The 25,923-nt window shown below is 39.9% G+C and overlaps 1 protein-coding gene across 1 annotated transcript in view; it reads left to right on the top strand.

Annotated features, from left to right (window-relative positions):
- The first annotated feature begins 5,427 nt into the window (after positions 1-5,427).
- Positions 5,428-25,923, top strand: part of cdyl (chromodomain protein, Y-like) — a 43,982-nt gene continuing 23,486 nt past the window's right edge. The window contains exon 1 of the mRNA XM_064330895.1: positions 5,428-5,875. Coding sequence (XP_064186965.1) covers positions 5,852-5,875 — 24 coding nt within the window. The 5' untranslated portion in view covers positions 5,428-5,851. The remainder of the gene's footprint in view (positions 5,876-25,923) is intronic.

Genomic DNA, 25,923 nt, shown 5'->3' on the forward strand with positions numbered 1-25,923 from the left:
GACTGCCGGTTGCCACCCAGCAATTTGGCGTCAAGAGCTCCAATAATGATTTTTTCCTGTTCATCCTGACTATTTTGGTGTGTCATCGTTTTTGTTTCACTGTCACTCCCCACAAGGCATTGTTTGGAGGCTGGTTTCTGAGTCTAGCTTCATCTTTTTTTATTAAACCATATACTCGCATCACCTAAAACTAACCATTTAATAACCCAATTAATTTGATGAATACATACCTGTACCCCAAGCCACAAAAGGCCTGATGAATGTGAATAAGCGATGGATCCTATAGAATGGGCAACCAATCAAAATACGAATGACTTGAGGTCGTAGTTATTATTTTCATCTGAATAAACAAGGCATGGCATATTCTTCAGGCAAAACAATATTTCAGTATGTTTAATTTCATAGGTCAGTAAACTGGTAAAGAATTGCACTGATGCGGCATGATGTCATTTATTGAGTTGTTATCAGAATGCAAGCTACTGTTTTCTCTTGCCTGACTTTGAGTTGACTTTTATGCTTAAGTTAATTTCAGTCCTATCTGTCTGTAAAAAGGTATGCATTATGCTTTCATCAAAAGTGGCTTACAAACATGGAGAATATCAGTATTAGGAATACAACTGTAGAATTAAATGTTGAAACAACTCATGATTAACTGCAGAATGAAGTACTTTTAATCAAAGGTTTGGAAGATTCTCCAAATACTTCACCAGTTCTAATAAAACTTTACTATCAGATTATTACATATTTTAAGATACTATATAATTTATTCAAAAATAAGTAAATCCAGCATAGTGTCATTTCTCTTCATAATGTAATCTATTGCCAACTGGCTGATTATTGCAGTAAAAGTATCATAAAAAGAGGCACTGTGTTGAACAATCCCTATTATTTTCAATAGCAGATCAAGACTACTTTACCATCATATCACAGAACTGATGCAGATGATACAACTGACATGTATAACCAACTACAGATGTGTGGTTCATATAAAAAGCAGCACCACCCATTGCCAGTATGAGTAGATTGTTCCAGTCTCATTCACAGCAGAAACTGAATAATGCTAATTCTCAGTTTTCTTGAGGAAATTTGTCTCCAAATATCATTATGTCATATCTGCATCTGTGATGAAAATGCCTTTCATCAATTCATATTATTCAACATATCCTGAGAAAATCAGTTGAATTCCACAGAGTGATGATAAAATGATAAAAACATGTGGATACTATTCACTATGTAGATCAGTGGTCTCCAACCCTGGTCCTGGAGAGCTACAGGGCCTGCTGGTTTTTGTTTTCACCTTAAAATCAGCACCCAATTGAGACCCAAGACACCAGGTGAATCGAGTTAACTGTGTAATTAACTGCTCTATTTGATTCATGAAGTGCAGAGCCACTATGAAAACCAGCAGATCCTGTAGTTCTCCAGGACCAGGGTTGGAGACTACTGATGTAGATGACCACCAACCGTAGTAGCAACCTACCCCCAGTAGCAAAATATAATTATAGTTTTAATAGTCCTAAATACTAATTATATACTGCATATACCAGCTTAAAAGTTATTTGACTCAGGTTATCAACCAATTCACTCAATCCCTTAATGTGGCACCATAAAACTATACTCTCTACTATTTTAAAAAGTAACTTTCCATAATTTTATATTTTGCCATTTTCCCCAATTATAATTGGAAATAAAACAATCAGACAAACCATTGTAATCTATTGTGGCCTAAGATTTTTGGGCCTTTCTGAACCTATTCAAAGATCAAAATAATTGTGTTCTTATGAGTAATATCAAAATTCTTTCATTAAGCAGACACTTGTAAAGGTATAACAGAATATGGTTAAAGGAATGTGAATATGCATATGTGTTAAACCATTTGATATCCTGAATTTCACTGTTATTCCCTCCTCACACATGTAGAGAAATGATTTACCTTGTGTCAATTATGGGTAGCTTTCTTGAGTAAGGCCGCAAACCACAATTGTACTACAACAGCTCCATGTGAGAAGGTCAGGGGTCATGGCATTCTGCCTTAGACAACAACAGCAGCAGACAACAATCACTGAGTGCACCCTAAAGGAAATCAGAGTTACTGTTGTACACGAGTACATTTTCTCCTTCCTCTACACCCACATTTTGTGAAAGCTCTCACTTCTAGCTCATTTTGCCTCAGGCTCCACTGAGACCTTTTCTGCCCCCAACATAAAGAAATTAGCTGCCAGCTGGACTGGGTGAGATATTTAAAATGAAATAAAAGCAAAGCTTTGTTCGCATTATAAGTGCATTCAGTTTCTACACAGGGTGGAACTCTTCAGCACTGGTGGCAGATCTTTGTTAACATTATCTTTGCTCGATAATAGATATTAATCAAACGATAAACTACAAAGAGGATAAGAAAAAGACTGCAGACTCACAACTTTCAGTAGTGTTGTTTTAAAAATATATGGTTTTGATTCATGTTGCCTTGTAGTATTGTGGTTGGAATAATATGTACTATTGCAGTTACTACATTTTAAAGTATCGTTGAGCTTGTAAAATAATATGCTTGTTTATATAATGGGGCTTCTTTTCTTAGTTTCAAATATCCATCCATTCATCCATTATCTATACCCGCTTATCCAGGTCAGGGTTGCGGGTGGTGCTGGAGCCTATCCCAGCGTGCACTGGGCAAGAGCCCAGGCCGGATTCAAACTCTGGACCTTCTGGCTGTGAGGCAACAGTGCTACCCATTGCTCCACCGAGCATAGGCATATGAAATGACATACCGTACCTATATGCAGAATTAAGTGTTTCAACTACATTCATGGTATTAACTGCCACTCATCTAGTGGCTAACATGCAATGAATAGATCATGCCTATCCCTTACAACTTTCCAAGGTTTGGACTAGCCAAAAAATTCTAACATGGCTTGATGGAGGGGATGAAACCGAAAGTAAAGATTCAGGCACAGGTGCGGATAATGTGACAATTAAAATTTTAAAGATATGTTATGGTTGTGTTGCATTACTATTTTCATACAAAGGAGACAAAAGAGTTGAGGGGGGTTTGGTTAAAAAAAGAGCATTCTACAAAATAACAAATAAAGACTTAGCTTCTCTATTTCTTTTTTTTTTACCACAATATTTGAAAGATTTGTCAGCACATAATCTAAAGGAGGACTTGAACTGTCCTCTACCAAACAAACTTCAAGTTTGTACATTTTGAAAAGCAATCTACAGACCCATAAAGATATTTTACTGAATTATTACAAGATTTATTTCAGCAGTTATATTTTTTTGTTATTTTAATTTTTGTGATCCAAACCTTTCAGTGAACATTTTGCCCACTAATACTCATCATAGTGATTATGTTAGCCACAAATAGAAGTACCATAGCTCATGAGTGTCCACCACTCATCCAAAGGCATTCTGAGATTGTGCTGACTAATGTTGTGAGCCAGAAAGAGATGTTTAATGTTTCCATGGCAAATCACTATAGAAAAAGAATGCTCTCTTACATCAAGTGTTGGTTTGTGTTTTGCTGTTTGGCAGAGGAGATCGTTTTTCCTTGCAAGCCTGCCAGCTTGTGCCATACAGCCACTACAGATGATTCAGAATGCCGCTGCCCAACTCATCTACAACCTTCCCAAATTCTCCCACGTCACTCCTCTGCTGCGATCACTCCACTGGCTACCGGTCGCTGCCAGGATCCGGTTCAAAGCCCTGACCCTCGCCTACACTGCTGCCAACAAGACAGCCCCCATCTACTTGCAGGACATGACTCGATTCTATGTGCCTGCTCGATCACTCCGCTCTGCGGCAGCAGGGCGCCTTGTAACCCCTCCCACCCGCCCAAAGGGATCACAGAGCTTCTCCACCCTAGCTCCCCAGTGGTGGAACGAACTCCCCGTCCCTCTCCGAACCTCCCCCTCACTACCCATCTTCTGCCGTGGCCTGAAGACTCATCTCTTCAGACTATACCTAGACTAACCGCCACCACGCTGTATATTTCACTCTAAATCCTCCCCCCCCCCCTTTTTTTTCATGTCACTTGTTACATGTTGCCCCATCCCAGCACTTTTTGGTAATTTGTATTTGTCCTAATACTGTAGCTTATTCTTCTGCCTAGTTGGCTTTGCAGAGGTTAGGTCTGAATAGTGTTCACTGTGTGAACTAAACTGTGTTCTTGGCTAGAAATAGCTGTACAAAATAAGTATTGTACCTTACTGAACCTGTGTTTAGCAGTTGTCTATGACCATGAAATGCACTTTTTGTACGTCGCTTTGGATAAAAGCGTCTGCCAAATAAATGTAATGTAATGTAATGTTTTCAGAATCAAAGACAAATTTTCCACCGTGGTCTTATTAAGCAGCACACAACAGCCAGGAAGACCGTGTGTCAAATTTAGACAATAATTCATCCGTTTCTCCGACCCTCTGTAGCACTTTTACCAAGCCCAAACACCTGATCTGGCTAAATTTTTTTTGTTTCCAGAATCTATGTTTGTTTGCTGTTGACCATATAATGTAATATAATGCTTTGTGTAAGTTTCATCATGTTTGTATAGCTTATTTGTATAGGACAATATTTCCCCCCTTTAGGGAATTACTGCACTTGATCTTTGTACTTGTGTTTGCACTGTACGTTGCTCTGGGAAAGAGCTGTCGAACCCTTCAGTAAGATAGCCAAATTTATACTATATGTTTAAGTAGTCAATATCACATCTGCATCAGTAAATAGTAGGTAAAATGGCACCTGTCTTATGTTGTTATATCACCTAAATCTCCCTGAAAAATAAATGATCTGCTTTTCTAAGACCAAAGCATTAAAACACGGTCCAGGATGCTGCCTGTATTTGTACGTTTTGTCTATTAATTTGATTGCCTTTGTAATCAAGGAAGAAATAGATTATGATATTGGAGCACTTCCTAATCACATTTTCACAGTAGGCTATATTGACGCGCTAAATCACAGGGTTAATGATAAAAACCGAAACAATGCTTCTGTTTATGGAGCAGTGTCGACTTATAGCTAGAATCTTATGTTCTAAGTAGGATATTTACATTTTGAAGTTCGTAATTAGCCACGATCTATGTGTCGTACAAATACAAGAACGAAAAGTTTAATTACCATTGACAGATCTTGAACAATATTAAGGTTACGTTGTAGGCTACACTGATTGCGATACAGTTACGTGACCGCTGTAGGTTGGTCTATTACCGCAACTGGCAGCATGCAGTCCATATCATCCAATGACACCAACACATGAGCAGAATAGATTGAGTGATGTTGGCTATACATAAAGTTGAAAAGTTGATTCTGTATGTCGAAAGATTAAACTACACGACCCCCTTGCGGCGAGTCGTGCTGTCGTGCTATCTTTGATACCGACTCCCCAAAGCTTAACATCGTAACCCAAGACCCACCCATAAATTCGGGGTCATCTCATATTCTCCCTCTTATCTGAGCTCGATTAAGACTTCCTGTGTTGTAAAGTGGGGGAGCTCGACTGAGCAAACACGCAGTCGGCTTTGCGCATAATTACAGTGGCTTTTACGGTAGCTACTAGAGACTGAGTAGTTGAAACGAGAGCTGCGAGTAGACTAACCCAGAGATTGAGCGAGGAAGAGAGAGAAAGGGGATCAAGACCAATAGCCTAGTGAGTGTTCTGAGAGTGAATGTACGAGAGGGGGGGCGAGTATACAGCGCAAAATAGTGACCAAAAGAGTAGGTGAACTAGCGAGAGAGAAAGGAGGAGGAAGGAAAGGCTAACGATAACTAGCTTGCTAGCTATTTCGCTGTCTACGACAACTGAAAGGAAAGAGTGTCTCTCCAACAACCGGATTAAACATCGGAAATATATCCGTTCGGAATGGCCACGGAGGAGCTCTACGAGGTAGTGTACCATTTGTTTCCAGTAATTTCGTCTTTGAGCTCTTCCTCTTGCTTGCTTTTTTCAACGTCGGTCCTACGAGCTGGGTGGACGGAAACAAAATAAGAGGACAGCGAAAAGTGTAACCCGCCCGTTTACAGTCGGTGGCCTTCTTTCTACACTTCGATTGAGGGTACGCCGTCGAGTTGAGGAATGACTTAACAGTATGCTACCCTGTGGTTTTGGTAGCGAGCTAAATGAGGCTCTTTTGGAGATGCTCGCGGTGTCCCGAAACAAGTAGCTGGTTAACTATCCAAATGGCCAACTGGGTTGTTGGGGGTGTAAATAAATTTGTTCCTTGCTCCATTGATCTAACAAGCTACCTGTAGCGATAAATAAGATGGCTTTCTTTGTTAACTGAACACTAAAGTTGCGTTGTGTTGGTAGCCATGCAGCAGTGCAGTCTGGCATTTTGTTCATATCTCGGCAACAATGTTGCATTGCGAAATTCAGCGACTTTGTGACTGATGCTTTTGTCGTATGTGGCCAATCCGTTTTGTCTGTCATATTGACTGAAGTGTTGCTTGTAGTTTTCACGTAGCATGTTTTGATTTATGAATGTAAAAAAGCGCAGAACTTATGACTTGCGTTGATTAATGAGTCATAAAGTCAACCATTCGCCACTCGCAAATTCTCAAACGCATGGAACAGTTGACAACAGGGGCTACGAAGAGTCAACATCAGTGCAACCAAGTCAACAGCAGTGTAGCTTTTGCTAGAAATGGCTGAACAGCGTGTGGAGTCTTTCATTGAATGTTGCCTTATTGTTGTGACTCATTTCGGGCCAGTTCGCCCATGGCTAAAGCATATAATTTGGTGAACAAAATGGAAGGTTGGATACTTAGTCTTTCTTCTGGAGAGAGTAAGCTAGCTAGTTTCAGGAAGTCAGCTATGGTAGTTGCCAAGTTTAGCTACAGTAGCCTACATATGATAATTGCCGAGAAACGTTAAGTTAGTGGATTTTCATTGAAGAGAATGGATTCATTATACGAAGATCCTTTTTTAAAATTAAATATTTGCTTTTCTACGTTGGAAATGATTAGTTACCCATCCTGGACAGTGAAATTGCCTTGTGCATGGGTTTTGCAAGTGGCCTGAAGCATAAACAACCATGCTTCCTTGGATTACTGATGCATCAGTCAGGTCAATTCATTGAATTGCTATAGATGCAATTGTTGAACAGTATTTCAATAGAAAACTGGAGACGTGAAAATAAGCCTGTTTGCACTCTGTAATGGGTGAATTCTTCATTGTTAATGCGTTAAGTTGACTCCCTTTCATAGATTCTTGGATAGGTGCCTAACCAGATGCCTGAGAGCCCACATACTCCTTGACCTTATCATGTCACATGGCAGGCACCTGAAGTGCCCCAATGCAACATGGGAAAGAGGACCTGTCAGACATCATTATCAGGAGTTGCTCCAGTTGTGCACTGTATTTCTCCCTCAGGTCTCCATGGTGAGCTTTGGGCTTAATATAAAATCATGATAGCTTTTTGAAAGGTTTTGCTGTTGAACTAAGTTACTGCAGGATAATGAATCTGTGTTGTCTGGCTGAGCCTTCCTCTGCTGCAGTGGATTTTTGGCAACATGAAGAAAAAGAGTAGAATCTCAGCGCTGTGTCAAGAACTGTTTATCTTGGTCAGAAGAGGTCTTACGGGATTTGGTGATGGCTGGTTATAGTAACTTCTGTGTTGGAAGAGAATGCTGTTTTATTCATTGTGAGAAGAGTCATATGTATTCATATGTTGTTGGGTTCATATTAAGAATAGGATGGATCCTTATTATTCACCATTACTTAGTCTTTCACATTATTCACCAGAAGTGCATCTTTGACAGTGCTTTAATGAATTGTGAAGTACGTTGGAAAGTGCCAGTTTTGGAGTAGGCTATAACTTGTTATTTTTGAAAATGGAGAGGAAAAGCAAAATAACCGAAAACACAACTGAGTGCAGAATTTGTTAACTCTCATTAGGACAATGGTTTAAAGTTAGCAACAATCTTTTATGTAGTATATTGCTTTGCTTTGATGTTCACTAGAAGGATAATGTCTAGGTCATTGTTTATAAGGTTAACTTTGATGTGTGCACATTCAATCTGATAAGAGGTACTTTCTAATGTAATGTGTGATCAAATATCTCATTGACTTTGAGAGTAGCCTTTTAGAATATAGCCTATATTTAGGCTTGTGGCTCTCCAGGTAAAGCTGAGCAAAATTGCTTTATTTATGTGTTTATTAATAGGGCCTGTATAAAGTTGGGAATTGGGACCTGGCTATGCTTTAGACTGCTTTCAAGTAGGATTCTTTTTGATGTAATTCCTGTGAACTATTATTGATGTGAACCCTTGTCAACTGCTATTTGCTGAGTCAGTGCGGAAAAAAGGATTTTTGTTGGAATGACCAAGTATAAGAAAGGATCTGTGATGGACTAACTATCTAATAAGTGCATAATGAACAAAGACAGTCCGGATAAAATTTTTAGAGCAGACTTTGTTTAGTGGCTGATTGAGTTTAGGGCGGGTACTCAGATGATCTATAATCTGTGGAAGCCCATCATTGTGAAGTTTCACCCCAGCCATATAATATTAAAATGTGATTATCTGTGCTGTACCTGTTAAGAACTGGTGCATATAACAGTGCCTCAAAATTGGGAAAAGGCCAGATTTAAATCAGAAGGTTTAACTAATTAAAAAAATAATTTCCTGTGTTATTAACTGTGGTTAAGTGTGGTTTGTTTATACATTTACTAGAGATTTTGTTGCACAATATTGCCTATCTCTATTTTTACATTCTATATCATGAGCATAGAGAACTGACTGTCTTCCACAACACTACTAATATACAGGACAAAGAGGACATGCCAAAACAAGCCATAACCCTGTATGAATGAGCTAGGGAGCTGACAATGAACAAAGTGATGAGGGTAACTAAATATATGGCTACACTACATGACCAAAAGTATCTGGACATGCCTTGGTCTGGAGCTGTTTTTCAGGGTTTTGGATTGGCCCCCTTAGTTCCAGTGAAGGCAAATCTTAATGCTACATTCTAAACAGTTCTGTGCTTCCCCAACAGTTTGGGGAAGTCAATTTTTTGTTTTATTATGACAGTGCCCCCGGGCACACACCAAGGTCCATATAGAAATGGTTTTGTCAAGAACTGTGTGGAAAAACTTGACTGGCCTGCACAGAGACCTGACCCGAACCCCATCCAACACCTTTGGGATCAGTTGGAAAACCAACTGCAAGCCAGGCCTAATCACCCAATCAGTGTCCGACCTCATTAATGCTCTTCTGGCTGAATGGAAGCAAATCCCAGCAGCAATGCTCCAACTTCTAGTATAAAGCCTTCCCAGATGAGTGGAGGTTGTTATTGGAGCAAAGGGTGGACCAACACCATTATTGCCCGTATTTTGGATGAGATCATTGGATGTCACATGTCCACATACGTTTGGCCATGTATTGTAGCTTGTATTTTGGTTGCCTCCTTGAGTGCTACATACACTTCTTTTGTCTGTCCCCTATGACCACCTGTGTGTTTTACCACATACTAAACCTTATCAATATAGTTTCAATTTTCTTTGGAGTGTAGGCTATAACTTTAGGCCATGTCCAGGTCAAGTCATCCTGTGTGATGGGCCATCCAGTAAAAATATGCCATGTTTCCTCTCTGGAAATTACTGTCCACGGAGTCCTCCCAATATAATTAACAGCTGGGATTCTATATCACCTACATTCTACAATCATTCTACATCCACCGCTATGTGAGGACAGCTGTGCAGGATGGCCAGAATATTCAAGGATGTCCAAAGGCATCTGTTGATGTCTTCACATTGTGAAGACTGCATCAGAGCCCTCAGACGAACAAGACAAACAAGTGAAGACAGCAAGATTTATGTGGCTACTTGAGACAGGAAAGTGTCGATATACCTTTTATTTGCACAGACCAGTATGAATTAAGTAGGCTATGAGTTTCACAGATGGAAGTAATGCTCTGATACAGCAGGGGGTAATGAAGCAGTCTTTCTTGACTAGCAATGAGTGTGCAAACATTATTTCACATCTGAGAATTAAGTACAAGTTCTATGTACAATTTAGCCCTTGCAGACTCTGTTATCCAGAAGGACTTACAATAAGTGCACTCAGTGAAGTTGGGTAATACATCATGTCATAATCTTGGCAAGTAGAGCTTTCTTTAAAAAAAAACAGCTGTTAGTGGCAAACAGTGATTGTAGGATTTAAAAAAAACTAGTGACAGCCATTCAAGTTTAAAAAAGATAAATGTGTATAAATGAAAGTGACTTGTCACTGGTGTCAAATGTGAATATAAGAAAATAAACTTAAATATATTTATCTAAATTAAATTGAACATTTGGAATAGATTTGCTGTACAATGATAACTACTGCTTAGGGATATAAACATTTCTGACTGTCGACTAGTTGCTGTCTGAATAAGGTAGCCTAATTACAGACTAATCGTTTTTTTAAGCATTTGATGTAGGATACCACTAATAAAAACGCCTCACTACTTGAATCAGTGCAGAGCAGGAGATTAAAATGTTTTAAAAAATGAGTATTGCTGTATTTTTTTCAGAATGGTTTTTTATGCTTCCTTGCTCACTACACAGGTTAACACATGACCCAATCTGCAATGAAGCAACAAGTTATAGTCACATAGCTCAGTAGGTAGTGCTCTCCGCAGATAGATGGTTATCACAATATTGTAGGACCTGGATGGAATGGCATGGAGTGAGGTGGCTGTTTCAGTACATTCAAGCCGAACTGTGATGGTTTTTTCACGCAACAGTACATTGCTCAGGAGTATATTCGGGGTCAAGAAATGCCAGCAGTTGGTTATTGGGTGGGTTAACATCATAGATGTCGACTTGGTATGTAAGTTTGGCAGCACATATGTTGCACTGAACATTGTTTTCAGTGAGCCTTTGAAAATCATTCCACATGGAATGCAAGCTGGCCAGTAAATTAAAGCGAATGGCAACAAGCCCCGCCCACCAATCTTTTACCCATTAGGAGCAGTAGGCTACGTAACATTTGGTAATCTCTTATTTTGAACAGTTTGAGAATTAACGAAAGAAAGAAAAAACTTTCTGTTTATTTAATTTAATATTCAACATGCATGCTCGCAACTGACAATTGACGAATCAACAACTTTTTCACATCCCTACTACTCCTGTTCTGTTACATGCTTGTTGCTGAGTTTAAATTATTACTTCTCTTAATTGTATTACTACCAGGCCTATTGATTCTCTGAAGTGTACTAATGTACTAATTACCAAGTTTATTAATTAGTTAAGTAATTAATTAGTTAGGAAAACTACCTTTCTAATAAGTATACCAAGCCTCCACATTTTGTGTGTGTATATGTGTGTGTGTATCCCTGAATGAAGTTGCTGTAACATCAGACATCATGCTACCTAGGGCTGTTGGGAGTCATATTCTGCAAAAGAATAGGATCTAGCAAGAAAATACAAGTAATTCCAAAGCAGTTTACTGCGATAAGATGTTTCTACAGGCTACACATTTGAAATTAATTACACAGATTATAGGCATTTATTCACAATTGGAAACATAAACATCCCTTTTTATGTTATGTCGGTACTTTTAAATTGTGGACACTCACTCACTCACTCACTCACTAATGGACGACCTGAGAGGGACGTTTAGTAGGACGCATGCACAGGTGGTGCTTTGTTTAGTAGGAGTAGGCGAAACGAGACGCATGCTCAGGTGGTGCTTCCTTTAGTCGGAGTAGGTGAAACGTGAACATGTTAGGGTTAGCTAAAGTAACAGTGATAAAGCTGTGCTTAAATTTTGTGCCATTCCGCAGGTGGTATGGCACAACATTTTTAAGCACAGCTTCATCGCCTAACATTACTTTAGCTCACCCTAACATGTTCGCGTTTCGCCTACTTTAGCTAACCTAGTTAGCGCATACGGATGCTATCCTGCACGCATCAGTAGGAGCTAAGGGCACACGGATGCTACAACGTGCCATAGCTAGCTACCTATATAGTACGGAGGGCAAAACGCAGCTTTACAATGTCGCCAGAAGTGTATGCGCTTGAGCTCGACAACACATTTCTCATAGAAAAGGTAGTTTGTAGCCTTTTTTTTGTTCATTACAGTGGTGGTACACGTGACAAGCAGCAACTGCTACTGTGCTGTTAGCCTTTATTGATCTCTCTACAAGGTTTATGTAACGTAGCTAGCACAATCTGACAGCACTAACCCATAAAAATATACTGCGCATGGTAACTGCTCAATTGAACGGTAAATGTGAAAAACTTTCGCTTAGTGTTTTTCTTCCTTTAATCACACCTGATGCAGTAGTGAGCCTCCAAATTTCAAAGGCCAGTCAAAATGTTTACAGGGAAAAAAATTCTCTACTTCTGTCTGTTGGGTGTTGGATTGGCAGCCAATGAACAGCAAGCCCATGCGGCTTCCATGCAATCATGTAAGGTGTTGTTGTCAATCAGGTGGCAGCAGCTAGGCTGGTGCATCTGGGTGGCGGTCACATCAACGCCCAATAGTGATGCTTTATTTTTTTCCTGTAAGCATTTCACATGGCTTCTGAAGTTTGGAGATGCACTGCAGCATTGCTTAGAATAGTCACACTGCTTTCTCTAGTCATTTTTTAAAATGTAAACCATAATAAGCTTTTAACGGCTAACTGAAGTATTTGTCAGTCTGGTCTGTTGGATCAGCCAGTTTTATTCCCATTTTATAAAATATCCCAGACATTTTTATTACTACATCTGTATAATAGTGCTTTTTCTGTTGTTGTCTTTTAATAAATGGCAGCTATAAAAATTTTAATCTTATCTTTGGACGACCTTTGCACAACCTTTGCTGAAGACTTGTGGAATCAAATTGAGCTTGGGCCCTTAAGCAAACTTTCATATGCACTCATCTTTAAAGTGCTTTCGCTCATAAACTCAGTAGGCTAATCAGTTGTGCCTCATTGAATACTGAAGTTCACAGAAAGCCTTAATGTATCAGTAGCGTTTGATTGGTAATCATCTTTGGAAGAGGAAGATTTGTGAACAATTTCTTTTGTGAGGTTAGTCTTAGTATGGCAGTACTAGCAATAAAAAAAGCAATAAAATCAGCGCTCCAGCAATTACTGCTGTCTCAAAATGCGAAAATTGAACGTTTTATTAGATGTGTCACTATGAATAATTATTAACCCTGGTGCAATTGCTACTGACCATTTTAAAGCCAGAATTGGTTCTCTCCAATTTTTAATTTTGCCTACCAAGTTTCTGCAGCAATATGCTCCAGCCGCTCAAGAAGCTCAATGGATTAACCATGCATTCCGCTGATGAACTCGTCTGAAAGCCACTGGCAATATGCTTTACACCCACAGGGAATGATAAAGTTGTATTGTTTACCACAGTAGTGGTTCCACTTCATTATCACTTCAAAAGCACACTGCGATGCAATGCATTATTTTTCTTTGACTCCTGCTTGTTATCAGAACTGCTAATTTTCAAGTTTTTCATTTACATGTTTAAGCAATCTGTTCAAGTGTTTGCTTAAATAAAACCATGTCGATGTGCTTGTGGCAGTGGCTGAGCGGATGACTGAATTGTGATTATACCTGCATACGCTAATACCCTGCCTGAACTAGGCCACGTGTTGATTGTGTACTTCAGGCATCCCTTTCATTGATGTATGACACACCGGTAATGCCAGAAACACAAATTAGGGGCACACCCTGGGATTGGAACCAGTAACACGCAGAGGAATCAGTGTTCACATTGATGTAACCCAGTGGTCCTCTGTCCTGCTCCTGGAGAGCCACAGGGTCTGCTGGTTGTTGTTGTCACTGAGCACTTGAGTAGCACAGCAATTGTTGAATAAAGCAGTTGATTACACAGCTAACTCTGGTCACCAGGTTTCTTGAGTGCAAATTGTTTGTTGATCGAAAACCGAAAGCAACAGTCTCTGTGGTTGTCCAAGGACCAGGATTGAGGATCTCTGATATACAACTGGTCAGATTGGCATTCACCTTTTTTGTGCTTTATAGGCCTAAATATATTCTTCGCCTAGGTGAAGTAGCACAAACTTTTTTTTTCTACATTAGCTGGCTTGATGTAGCCAAGTAGCTAAAATTAATTTTAAAAAATGAATTGAAAGAATATTTTTTTACGGATTTTTCATGGGCAAACAGGCAGCATTCATAACATTGTAGTTCCATGCTAGCATCAGAAACCAGATATCCTCTTATCATACCAACCATCATCAACTTTGCAACCTATCATTGAATGAAAGCGACATTTAATTTCCTCTTGCGTTTTCCTCTGACTTTTTAAATTGTTTTGTTCTTTTGGGTGGCTTGGTTACCACCCAAAATTGAATGTGTTTTGTCTGGAACGTAACCATACCAGTAATCCATTTGTGTAAGCAGAGTTCTGATCTAGCCTCAGTTCTTTTAGTTCATATTGGAACGAGTTTTGGGTGTGGACCGGTGAAACCTAATCCTGGATCGGCACTCCTGCTCTGAGAAGATTTATAAATATGAACCCTGGCCAGATTAAACATGATTAAATTCTCAATGGCAGCCAGTAATCATTGAAACAATAGCAAATGGATTAACCCCCCCCCCCCCCAACTCATAAAAAATGTCCCCCCCCCCCGTAAAATATGTCGGTATGAAAGTGTATACACAAGAATGACTATTCAGGACTCAAATGCACCTGTTTGAACTGAATAGGTGGACAGGTAAATGGTAGCTGTCACTAACACTGAGAACAATTTAGCTGACTTTATGCTCTCTGTTGTAGAAAGACGGACTCTTGGCAGCATAATGACGTTAAATATTTTGTATGACACGTCGCAAGAAAGGATGGCAGAATGTGCTTGTCCCCTAACAATGTTTCCTTTAAAGCGGGGCACTATGTAGGGAGAAATTACTGTGTGCACATTCTCAGGATCTGAGGTACCTCAACCCAAATAACACAAATGAAGTAGCATAAGATTCTGCAGCTAGGAGTGAACAAGCAGAAAATAAACTTCTGGGACCGGAAAGCATAACATTCATGAGGAACAGAGTGCTGCAGCTCAACTATGCTCAAACTCACAGTGGGATGAGAAGCCCTAGGATCGTACTGCTTGTTGGACTGCCAGAGGCTAAAGCTCGAAGCAAAATATGTACAATTTGAGAGATCAAATCCCATAAACCAGGGCTGCCCAACTCTGTTCCTGAAGATCCACTGTCCTGTAGCTTTTTATTTCATCTCTAATTTGGCGCACCTGGTTCTACTAATTCGCAGCTCAGAGATCTCTTGCTGTTTAGTGAAGAGTGCTTTGCTAGGGTTGGAGTGAAAGCCTACTGGACAGTAGATCTCCAAGAACAGGGTTGGGCAGCCCTGCCATAAACTGTCACAAGAGGGCAGGGCCATCCACCATAACAATAATTATCACATTTGTTTTAGCGCAGTAACATTAAACTCCGCCACGTGGCACATCAGCTTTCTTTTTTTAATTCAGAGGTCAACTGCCAAAGGGTGCTAATGGTGCCCAAGACAGGCCTGTCTATGTCTTGTAGAACTGCTGCTTTAGAAGCTTTGTTGCCTGCTGTACTCCATGGGCATATGGAGAAATTACCAAGGACCCTGGAACGTTGTCAAGAAGCCTGCTAGTATTCAGTATCTCATGCAGAAACTCACTAAAACATGCATGGGATAACATAAAGAGCCTCCACATAATTCAATTAAGGTGTTTTGTAATCTCCGCATCAGCATCTACTCATGCTTATTGGGCTGAACCAGAGTTATAGTTTCACTAGAATTGAAGAACTTGTACATTCTCTGCGTGCATCTGGATGGGGCCTGCATTTCTGGTTTCACTAAATCTCACGAGGCCTATGTACCATAGAATATTCACAGCCACTTCGGTAACCACACAGGATCCCAGGAAAAGATATATAAGGGGACTGGTAGCCACCTGTGCTATTGAAATAAAACTACACTTTGAGATGGTGAGGAGAACCCATGCCTTTCTGACATAGGTTGCCGGGATCGTTCTGGGTCATCTTAACAAGAACTGTGGTGGCACATTATGAAATTTAACCTGAACACCAATACTCTTGTAAAGGTTGGCCGAAGGTGAATGCACAGAGTCTGCAAAATTGTTCTGCTGGGGAGGAACTTGTTGGCTCTTTCTCAAGTGTGGAGTATAATGAGCTGGCCCATGTGTCATCACCAGATTCATATTTTTTTTGTGCTCATAAAATTCTGTTTTGCCATGCCGATTTAAAGCATGTTAAAGACTGGAGTGGTGCGCAAGTGGTTGCTCAAGACTCTGTGGCTTACTTTCTCACATGTAATGTCAGTGGAACTACTCTCCTGACTTCCCACAGGGCATATTGGTTTTTCTTTGAAGAAGGCTGGTAATTTCCTCTTGTAGCAAACATAAGTGGACACAGAAGGTGCACATCACCCCTTTGAACGTTGGGCCATGACGGACAAAAGGGAATATGTTCCATGTGAGGTTATGTACATGGTGTTGAGATCTCTCACTTATTTTCTCTCTCTCTCTCTCTCTCTCTCTCTCTCTCTCTCTCTCTCACTCACTCACTTTCTCTCTCTCATATATATATATAATAAACACCTACAGATGCACACATGCATACACACACACAGTGAGGGTCACTGTATAAATCTAGTGCAGTTTACTAAAGATTTCTTTGAAGAAGAGCATGCCTGAGTTTGTACCATTCTTTGAGGCTCAGTCCCCTGGACTTTACAGGTTTCAAAGGAAGACCGGTACAACTAATCTGGCCGTGGTGAGCAGCTGCTTTAGTAATGGTACATATATGACGGAAACTATACAGCAATCAGACATTTTGGGGGGGGGGGAACATTTTTCAAGTTTGGATTTTCTTCAGAGCGATTATGGCTTGTTACTAATTGAATAATTCATTGAGTATATTCTCCCATCCATTGTCCAAATATTTACATAGCATAATGAAGGTCTTCTGAGTCCACCTAATTGCAGAGTGTCAGGTCTTGGAAGCCAGTGTTGCTCTCCATGGTCCTGAAAATGGCAGTGATTTAAAAAAGATAAAATCCCTATTGTCTCTCAGTTTTGGTCCCCCAATATTTTACTATGTATTGAATTACAACAAATTCCTTATATTAATCTAAAAAATCTTTGGCTTGCAAGAGAGATGGGTCTTCAGTTGTTTTTTAGTGAGACTTTCCAAATGTAATTTCTGCATAATTTCCATATGATACAGGTTAATACAAGCAAATCTATTGAATGTTTTATGAAGTGTGACAGCCCTGCAGTCTGTTGCTTTTCAGTGAAGCTGAAATTATGGATAAAGATCTACTCGATAGGTGTGTTTTGTTGTCTGGAAAGGTCAGATGGGAGCTATTGTTCCAGTGGAATTTTGTGATCAATTCAGTTTTTTCTAAATTTTAAACAACTGAATCTTATTTTCAGACACAAGGCTTGTGGTTGTATTTTCCCCTTAAACTCCATCATAGGATTCAAAATCAACATATCCAAGTGTTCTGATGGTGATGCATACCTTACTCAATGTGGGTGTTACTTGGTAGCCAATGTTATTAAGTGAAAAAATGCCAGATAATTAAAACACAAAACTGAGGTGATGAATTACATCTTTACATCTGTAGTATTTCTATTTGGCTGTTTCTGCTAATAGCGCCTATGTCAGCAAATAGGCCTATTTAAATAGTTTTCAGGGAAGAGGTTGAGATTAGGTTTCATATCACAGTGTGACAGCCCCACAGGCTATTGCAGCTCTGTTCCTAATGGGTCCTAATGGCTAATGGGTGCAGCTATGTTCCTGCCTGCTAGACACAGGTGCAAATAGAAATATGGATAGAGAAACCTCCATTGGTTAATCAATAAAACAGTTCAAGCACAAGTAGAACTCAAGTAGGAATACCATCACTATCTCCCTAGTTCACCCACATTTAATACTATGGTTTTTCAAGTATTTATGCTATGCAGTATAAAATCTTTTTTAGTTTGGAGTTCAGTTACTAATCTTAGAATGAGTATTCATCTTTGGTATTTTAAAACTATCCAATGTGTAATCTAGCATGTTGTGCCAAGACAGGCCTCTAATTATGATGTATCACACCTACACGATGGGCTGTCCATCTTGAAACCAGACTTTTCACCGTGAGTTGCTGGAGAGTAGCATGCAGCCTAAGGGTATGATTTGGGATTGATTACGTTTTTCCCCTACTGGCCCTGAACCGATTTTTTTGTGGCCAAATTTTAAATGCCTAAAAGAAGTTATTTGATTTGTATTGCAATGCAAATTTCTGACTTATTTTATTGAGGTGGAAGCTCTTCGGTCTTTGCCAAACTCTACCTGTTTCATTTTACTTCTCTTCTGTGGTCTCCATTTCTGAAGTACTACCAACATGGTGTAGTGTGTAGTAATTTTTCTTTAGCAATTATGACATTACTAAGAAAGCTGCATTTTTATTGTGTGTATGTATAGCACTGTGAATTAGGCCTATGTACTAAATACAGCAGCAATAGTATAAGAACTCTGAAGACCAACTAACAATAGATGCAGCATAATTCTCAAAAATTTTGATATTTCAAAAAGTTCAGGACTAAACATAAATTCTTACCTGAAACACATAATGTCTCTTGAACACAGCTCACTTTATCATCACCACTTACTTGCTACACTGCCTTGCATAGGTATTTGCAATATATTCACATTTGGTTGCCTGAGAGGTTGTAATCATGGCACTTCTAATTAGGCTAGTACTTGTGGTCTATACAAACTACTTGACATTGTCAACAAAAACCTAGGCTATATGAAATAAATAATTAGTTAAAAAGGGAGATGATTTGATTGCATTGATTATTCAAGCTCTTATCAATCCAAAATTAGTTCAGGTGCAAAGAATTATCTTGACTTTGACCGACCTCTGTGTAAAAATAGTGGGTCACATGATCAATTTTACCCACAATGCATTGCCCCTAAAAAGTACTTTAGTTTACTAAAATCTAGGATGAAAGCTCCCCTTTCAGCAGCACATTTACTCACAACAAGGTCAAAACTACACTGGATTGGCTGAGCCAGGAGGAAGTGATGTTTTTTCTCCAAGTAGCTCTTTAAATGTCCTGACTAGATGTATAAAATCTATGGTAAAACTTGAAAATTGCTGTCAATCCATGATCCCCAACCAGTGTCACAGAACTTGAGGGAATTTTCTGGGAAGAGTGGGTGAAAATGGTTCATTCTGCTGTACAAAGTTGGTAATCTATTCCAAAAAAGACGGATGGCATTACAAATAAACCAGGCATGAAATGAAATGGTGAACACACTTCCAAGTTTGTTAAGTAAAGCCCCAATGAGAAGTCAATGGCCTGCCTTAAAAACAGCATATCCTTAAATTATATGTGCTTAAACTAACAGATTATTGAATCTTTGACAAAAGTAATTAATGGAAATATGATTTTGCACATGTAGTTCTGAGGCAAATTCCGTATCACCCATTAACAAGGAGAGGAAGCATTTCAAAGCTGTTGAGGTCTCATCTCCTTGTTTGATGTTGATAGCCTACAAAAAAGCCTATTGAGTCCAAAGATCTGTGAATGTGACTCCAGTAGCCCCATGGGGAATGCTAATTAATACTAATACTAATTACTCAGTTTGAAAAATCACATTAAAAGATTGATGCTTGAATTCTCCAGAGAAAAGCAGCCTGCCATTACATTTAAAGGAAAGAAGTTTTGTCCTTCAGAAATGACTCTTGAGCAAGGAGCAGATTTCTGTCAACTGCGACAGAAATGCAAGCAACCAAAAATAAACAAGCTGCTCTTTGTAACAATACAAGGATACAAGAGGAGCGCTTTTAATTGAGTTGGTCTACTGGCCTTTGCATCCAGAGAAGACGGTCTGTAGCAGCTGCACTCTAATGGCAGTTTTTTGAGATGCAGCGGACTTACCAGGTCAAATCTGGAGCAGTGGGCAGAAGGCAAATAAGGCCACTGAAGTTATTGTACTAATTGTGGTTTTCTAAATAATCCCATTATAGCTTGCTTGTCCTAGAATTATTTATATATTTGTTGATTTATTTTAAGAGTTTAACAGAGAATGTAATTTCTTATTCTTAACAGACTAATACCCACACAAGCATTCAGGACTAATTGGTGAAACTGTTGGCATCCCCATTTTGGATCTTTACAGCGTAATCTGCAACATGATTATTTGTAGTTCTTCATTTATAATGCAAAACAGAATGCCAAATAAAAAATAATCAAGAAAAAATTATATGAAATGTATTTTTATATACTGTCTGGACAGCTTTGACATAGGATTCATAGGTTTTAAAATCGGTAGGCATTGATGGACAGTTGCTGGGTGCACTCAAAAACTTAGTGATTGAATGGCTCAGCATCAGGCAGAATTGTAACTAAATATTTTTGCTTAAATAAAATTTACATTTCCAATATTGGTAAATTCATAGCTCTCATTAAATGTTTGATGGCATTTTAAAATAGCTGGCTAGTTAGCCTGCCAATGTCTGCCAACCGTTGCTTTGGTTTATTTAATGGCTGACATAATATAGCCTATTAATCAAGGCTGATACAATGCTGTGTCATCCATAGTCATTGCAGGTAGGCGTGTTTAAACGTGTGTCATGGCTATTCTTGCACTGAATCCAATGACTCCACTGGCTAGCTTGCCAACAATCACTGGGCTTGCTGTCCAGCTTGTAGAGCCAGCCATTGTATTTCAGCTGGAGGGATAAATCTCTGCTGTACCATTTCACTTATATTTAGTTTTATGAATTGACTGTAAATTATTGAGCTGTGCAGTCAGTAACACTCCACCAATTGTTTTATTTTAACATACTTTATTTCCAGAATTACCCCTTTTTGAAGTTTTGTTTCCTACACAGGTCCAATTCAAGACAAATAGTCATTAGGCTATATGTCATGTATGTCACCACTTTGGTCTTCAAACAAACTATGAAGTTCTAAAGCACTGCAAAATTAATTTTGTCATTTGTTTCCCCTCTAAATAGCATGTACATGCAGCCCACAAAGTTTCAGAGAACTGTTCTATTAATAATGGATTGTAAAATGCGTCACCCTTTTGTTAGGACTTATTCTGGGTTTTGGGTGACAAATTGACAAAAGAAGATGAAGGATGACCTCTTTACTGTTAGTCTATAATTAAATGTTATTAGTGTTCCCCCTCTCATTAAATTGTTAAGCATTTGCTTAATCTCAACATTATTACTCGCATACTCAAATCTTGTTTATTTCTGCACACAACAGCACCATAATTACACTAATTTGACCCTGTGCACCCAGCATATAGGCCTATAATGGGATTACCCTATTGGGAGACAGTGTTTTATACTTGTAGTAAATGAAGAGCTAAAATGGTCTCTTGAGAGATTAAGGTATTGGACACTGCACAAATTCAGATTTCTGTACAATGATGATGCAACACGCTTCTTAAAATTTTCATTTCAAATTATTGTAGCATACTGTACAAAAGCCAGGTAAACAGGCAAGTTTCTGTAATTAAATTTTCCCACTGAAGAATAAACAAATACAAGAGAATGGCCACTACCGTTACTGGAAAGTTTTAAGACTGTGCTTTTTGAACAGCGGCCACAGTATAAACAGAGGGAGGGTGTTCTTTCTCTAGGTCCCATATGTGTGGGTTTGATGTAATAGCAGTACTGTCTCCTGGAAGAAACGGCATGAAAGTACTGCTTCCATTAAAATTGCTCCACGAGTATCCAGAGCACTTGAGAGGCGCAGTGATTGAAGATGGAATTCAGTCTGGGGTGAACCCATTTCCTAGCAACAGCAGCACAGCGCGGCAGCATCACAGACTCTTGAATAATAACAGGATACGTTGCTGCCTCTTTTCACCCTCCAGTCCGCCATCTAGCCACTTAGCCTACTGGAGATCTGCATTCTTGTGCATTTGACTCAGACAGATTCCAGGTGCCCAATCACCCAGCAGAGATGCCTTTAAATGACAAAGCGGGGAGTATCCTGAATCGGTCCCTCCCCGGGTAATGCTAGTCAATAACACCTTCCTAGCGGCACTAGCACAGTCAGGATTTGATGCAGGGTAGAGCATATCACTGCACATATTGAGGGCTAGTGCTTTAGCTGGAGCTTCCACCCAGCAACCTACCCCAATATCGGGGTTTGATTTATGCTTAATGGTCAGTAAGAACGATCTTACGGTTGCACACAGTGCAACTTGCATTACATCTTCTTAAATCATGGATAGCTCTTCACACACTGCAAGGAATAAATTTAACGTTAAGACTGCCTGCAATGTTTTATGGCCATTTGACAATATTTCATGCCTCGTATCGTCAACCTCTTCCTTTTCCCTGCCAAAAGGCTGTTGAGGGCAGTAAAATCAGAGTATTTGGAGTGTGCTTGGATAAAGGGGTGCCATGCCATGGAGTCATACACCATGCAAATGAGCTCTAACAGACCTTCTGCCATGCCTTCAGCTTCACCTAAAGGCATAAAGGTTCTCTAAAAGTGTAGATCTGGGCTGCCCAGCTCTGTTCCTGGAGATCTACCATCCTTGCAGGTTTTCACTCCAACCCCAACAAAACATACCTCGTTCAACATCTAGAGATCTCATTGAGCTGCTAATTCATAGAATAACATGTGCCAAATTATGGCTGAAATGAAAACCTACAGGACGGTGCATCTCCAGGAACAGGGTTGGTCCTGACGTAGACACACGGGTAAACTAACTTCGTGAAGTGAGGTATCGGTGATCAGAACACCTCTTTGGTTTCCTCCTTAATCGGCATCTCACGAACAGCTGTGCAAAATCTCCCAGCGTTTGCTTGTTCACTGCATTCAGTCTCTCCCCGAGGGATAAGTCAGTATTCATCCATCTACTCCTGCCGTTCACACAGTGTCTTTCAGTCCTTTGCGCACCGCCAACACATTGTGTGGGTGCAGCGGAACAGCGAGTCATTCAACAGAAGGCTAAAGCCACCGGGGGACCTAACTTTGAAACGCTGACGTTCTGACATTAATTCTCGCCCGTCTCTGCCGTGAGTCGCGTTGCATCCGAGAGGCTCGGCGGCCTCCCCTGATTGCCGGTTAACTGATTAAAATTGTCGTCGTGATTCACCCACCGAGGAGTTAATGACTGAAGATTCTCTCTCTTTGGGATGCCACTCGCCATTAGCCGAGGAAGCTCAACGGTCCCAGCGTGCCGCCCGTTTATACATTCCCTTTTAATCCGGGTTTTGAAACGGAAGCTGGCCATTCATCTTTAGTGTCCTGCGCGCTTTTTAAAAATGTAAATATCCGTCGGCCTTAATTGCGGCAGCCTCGTTTACAGGGATAACCTACAGTCAAGGTTGTCTATGTTTAGCGCGTGGGAGCCCCCGGTGCCGCGAATCCGGAATCGCCGGCGCTTGGGCTAGTGGAGAGAAGCGAGGGATTTAAACTTGTTAATACGCTGGAACGCCGCGCTCAGGCGCGGGAGCCCCGAAGAACGATTCAAGATCAGGTTTCTGAAGACACATGCTGGCCTCGCGTCCCCCCTTGGCTCGCATACGGAAATTTAACGAGAACGTTATTGCAGACGAGTGTAAAAGCTATGTTAGATCAGTTCACTAATGACGACTAAAGGCATATTTTGTTAAACACACTTGTTCCACAGAGTAAAATGTTCAGTGTTGAATCAACACTTACAGCGCACACGTGGTCCCTGTTGGACTCTTGTGTAGGCTACTCTGTTAGCGTTGAATTAATGCTGGACGTTTTATTGTGTACACACGCCTGCGGTGTTCTCTCGGCATGACTGAGAGCCTGTGAAATCATTCTTGCACTTAGGCTATATCTATCATCGGTGAAAAATGGTACGCTGGTCTTGGAGACGATACAGATGCTTATCTAAGCATCGTACTCATGTTGTACACACTCTATTAACTTGGAGTCATGCTCCATGGCTGCCCCACTACATACAAATAACTCAGAGCTTGGTGAGAGAGCTCAGAGCAATATTTTTGCTTGCCGAGAAATTACATTCTACAGTGAAAAAACAGCATTTTAAAATGACTGACAGCCGGACAAACATATGCAGATGTTTGCCCAATGAACAATGGGGTAGAATAAAATGGATATCTTGTTAACAATATCTTTGTTGGTATCAGAATATTATTTGTACACAAGATGATCTGGTTGAGAACAAACATTTTCAAAATGTAGGCCTTACTTTACTGCTTTTCCTCAACTTCTAGCTCTAAGCGGAATGGTTATGTAACACAGAAATAGCTTCGGTAGTCTGTATTTTGAGTGGTATTTCAAATTGCAGTTCCCAAGGCAGAAAGAAACCCTGTTGAATTTGTTCTCACCAACTCTCATACATTCACAGTGACACCAAGGGCACAAAAGGAAATGATAGTTGGACCAGAAGGAACTGTAAATTGTCAAGGACTAATATCTCAAGTGTTTAAAGGCTGGTTCTTGTTCCTCTTTCCAAAACAACTGTACGCCTTTATAGTTAGACAGGTTGTGAAACAGCTCTATTTGTGCCTACATTTGTCCCATATGTATAGATTACTGCTGGTACTGCATCATTATTTGGACTTTGCAGGATGAAGTTCTGCATCATATGTGACCATTAAAATAATTTATTTCAGGGGCATGTCTTAGTTGGTGCTGTGCAGTCCCAAGACAGTTGTTTTATGTTCAGACAGTCATTTATTTATAAAAACTGTTGCTATCAAGTTCCATACCATTACTAGGACACTACAATACAACCTTTGTCTTAATCTTAGTTACTGTGAATTAAATGTAGGGACAATATGGTAGCGGATAGAAATTGTTTAATTGAAGTTGGGAAATGCTCCATAGGTGCTATAATCAGTAAATAATTAAAGTATCCAGTTCATCGCAGCTGCCAACTGTTCAACTATCAGCTCCGAATGTGTTTATCCTACAGACACTTGCAGGCTGTTGAGTCATCCAGGATTTACTTGTTGTAATCTCCATGAACAAACCAAACCCTCCAATTTCCTTATCTCACAATGCCACTGAACGTATCTCCCTGATACGCAGACTGGGAATTTATTTTGGTTCTAAGTTACTGGTTCGTTTCAAGATTGAAGCATGCCACCTGTCTTTAATGGTAAGGAACAATGTATTAAATGGCGTGTTTTTGTATTTTGGGTGGAGCTGTAGTGCCCGTGCAGAGGTTGCATCGTCCCTTTTAATCCAGACTAACTTCTAATGATGCAGAATGCCTGGTTTGTTAAAAGTGCTGATGTATGGTTTGAACATCTGCAGATGTCTGTGTCCTTCTGCGTGGGGGTTTATCCGAGTGCCAATTTTCCAAATCACTGCTCTGTCTGTAAGGCTCAGACAGGTGCTTCGAATGCGCAATCTGTGTTTTACAAGGGAAAAGTCCCTGGGGACCAACTCTGGGGCTCATTGTCATTCTATGGCTCCCAGAATTGCATATTGAAATGATGTCACCCTTTTTTGTGTCCACTGCAGTAAGCATGAATTTCTGTGTTAATCCTGACTCATTGCAAATAAGTCCTCATTATATCAGAATTTGAGGCAAGAGAAATTATGATATCAATGAGGCCTTTTAATTGGATCAATATTATATCTATTATTATTATTTTTTTTCATTATTATTTGTATTCTGACCCAAGAAATTGGTCAGTGTTGTTCTAGACCAGCACCCATTTTTGTTCCTCTTCACCTCGACCTTTACTACTTACTTAGCATTTAGCGTCACTTTCTATCTAGCTCCCTCTGCACCCACTATGAAATGCTATTGCATCATCACATGCTGTTACCAGGAAGCCTTTCATGTAGGGTGCACTTCCTTCCTCCGTTTCAAATAGGTCTTTGTCATATTTCTAGAGGGCAACAACTACATTCCTGTTTTTCCAGTTAGTTCTGTATTCAGTCAGTTCAGTCTTGTCAATGTTACGTAGTGCTTTGGCTAAATTATGTTAT

The sequence above is a fragment of the Anguilla rostrata genome, chromosome 4 (assembly GCF_018555375.3).
Source record: "Anguilla rostrata isolate EN2019 chromosome 4, ASM1855537v3, whole genome shotgun sequence".
In the NCBI taxonomy this organism is placed as follows: Eukaryota; Metazoa; Chordata; class Actinopteri; order Anguilliformes; family Anguillidae; genus Anguilla; species Anguilla rostrata.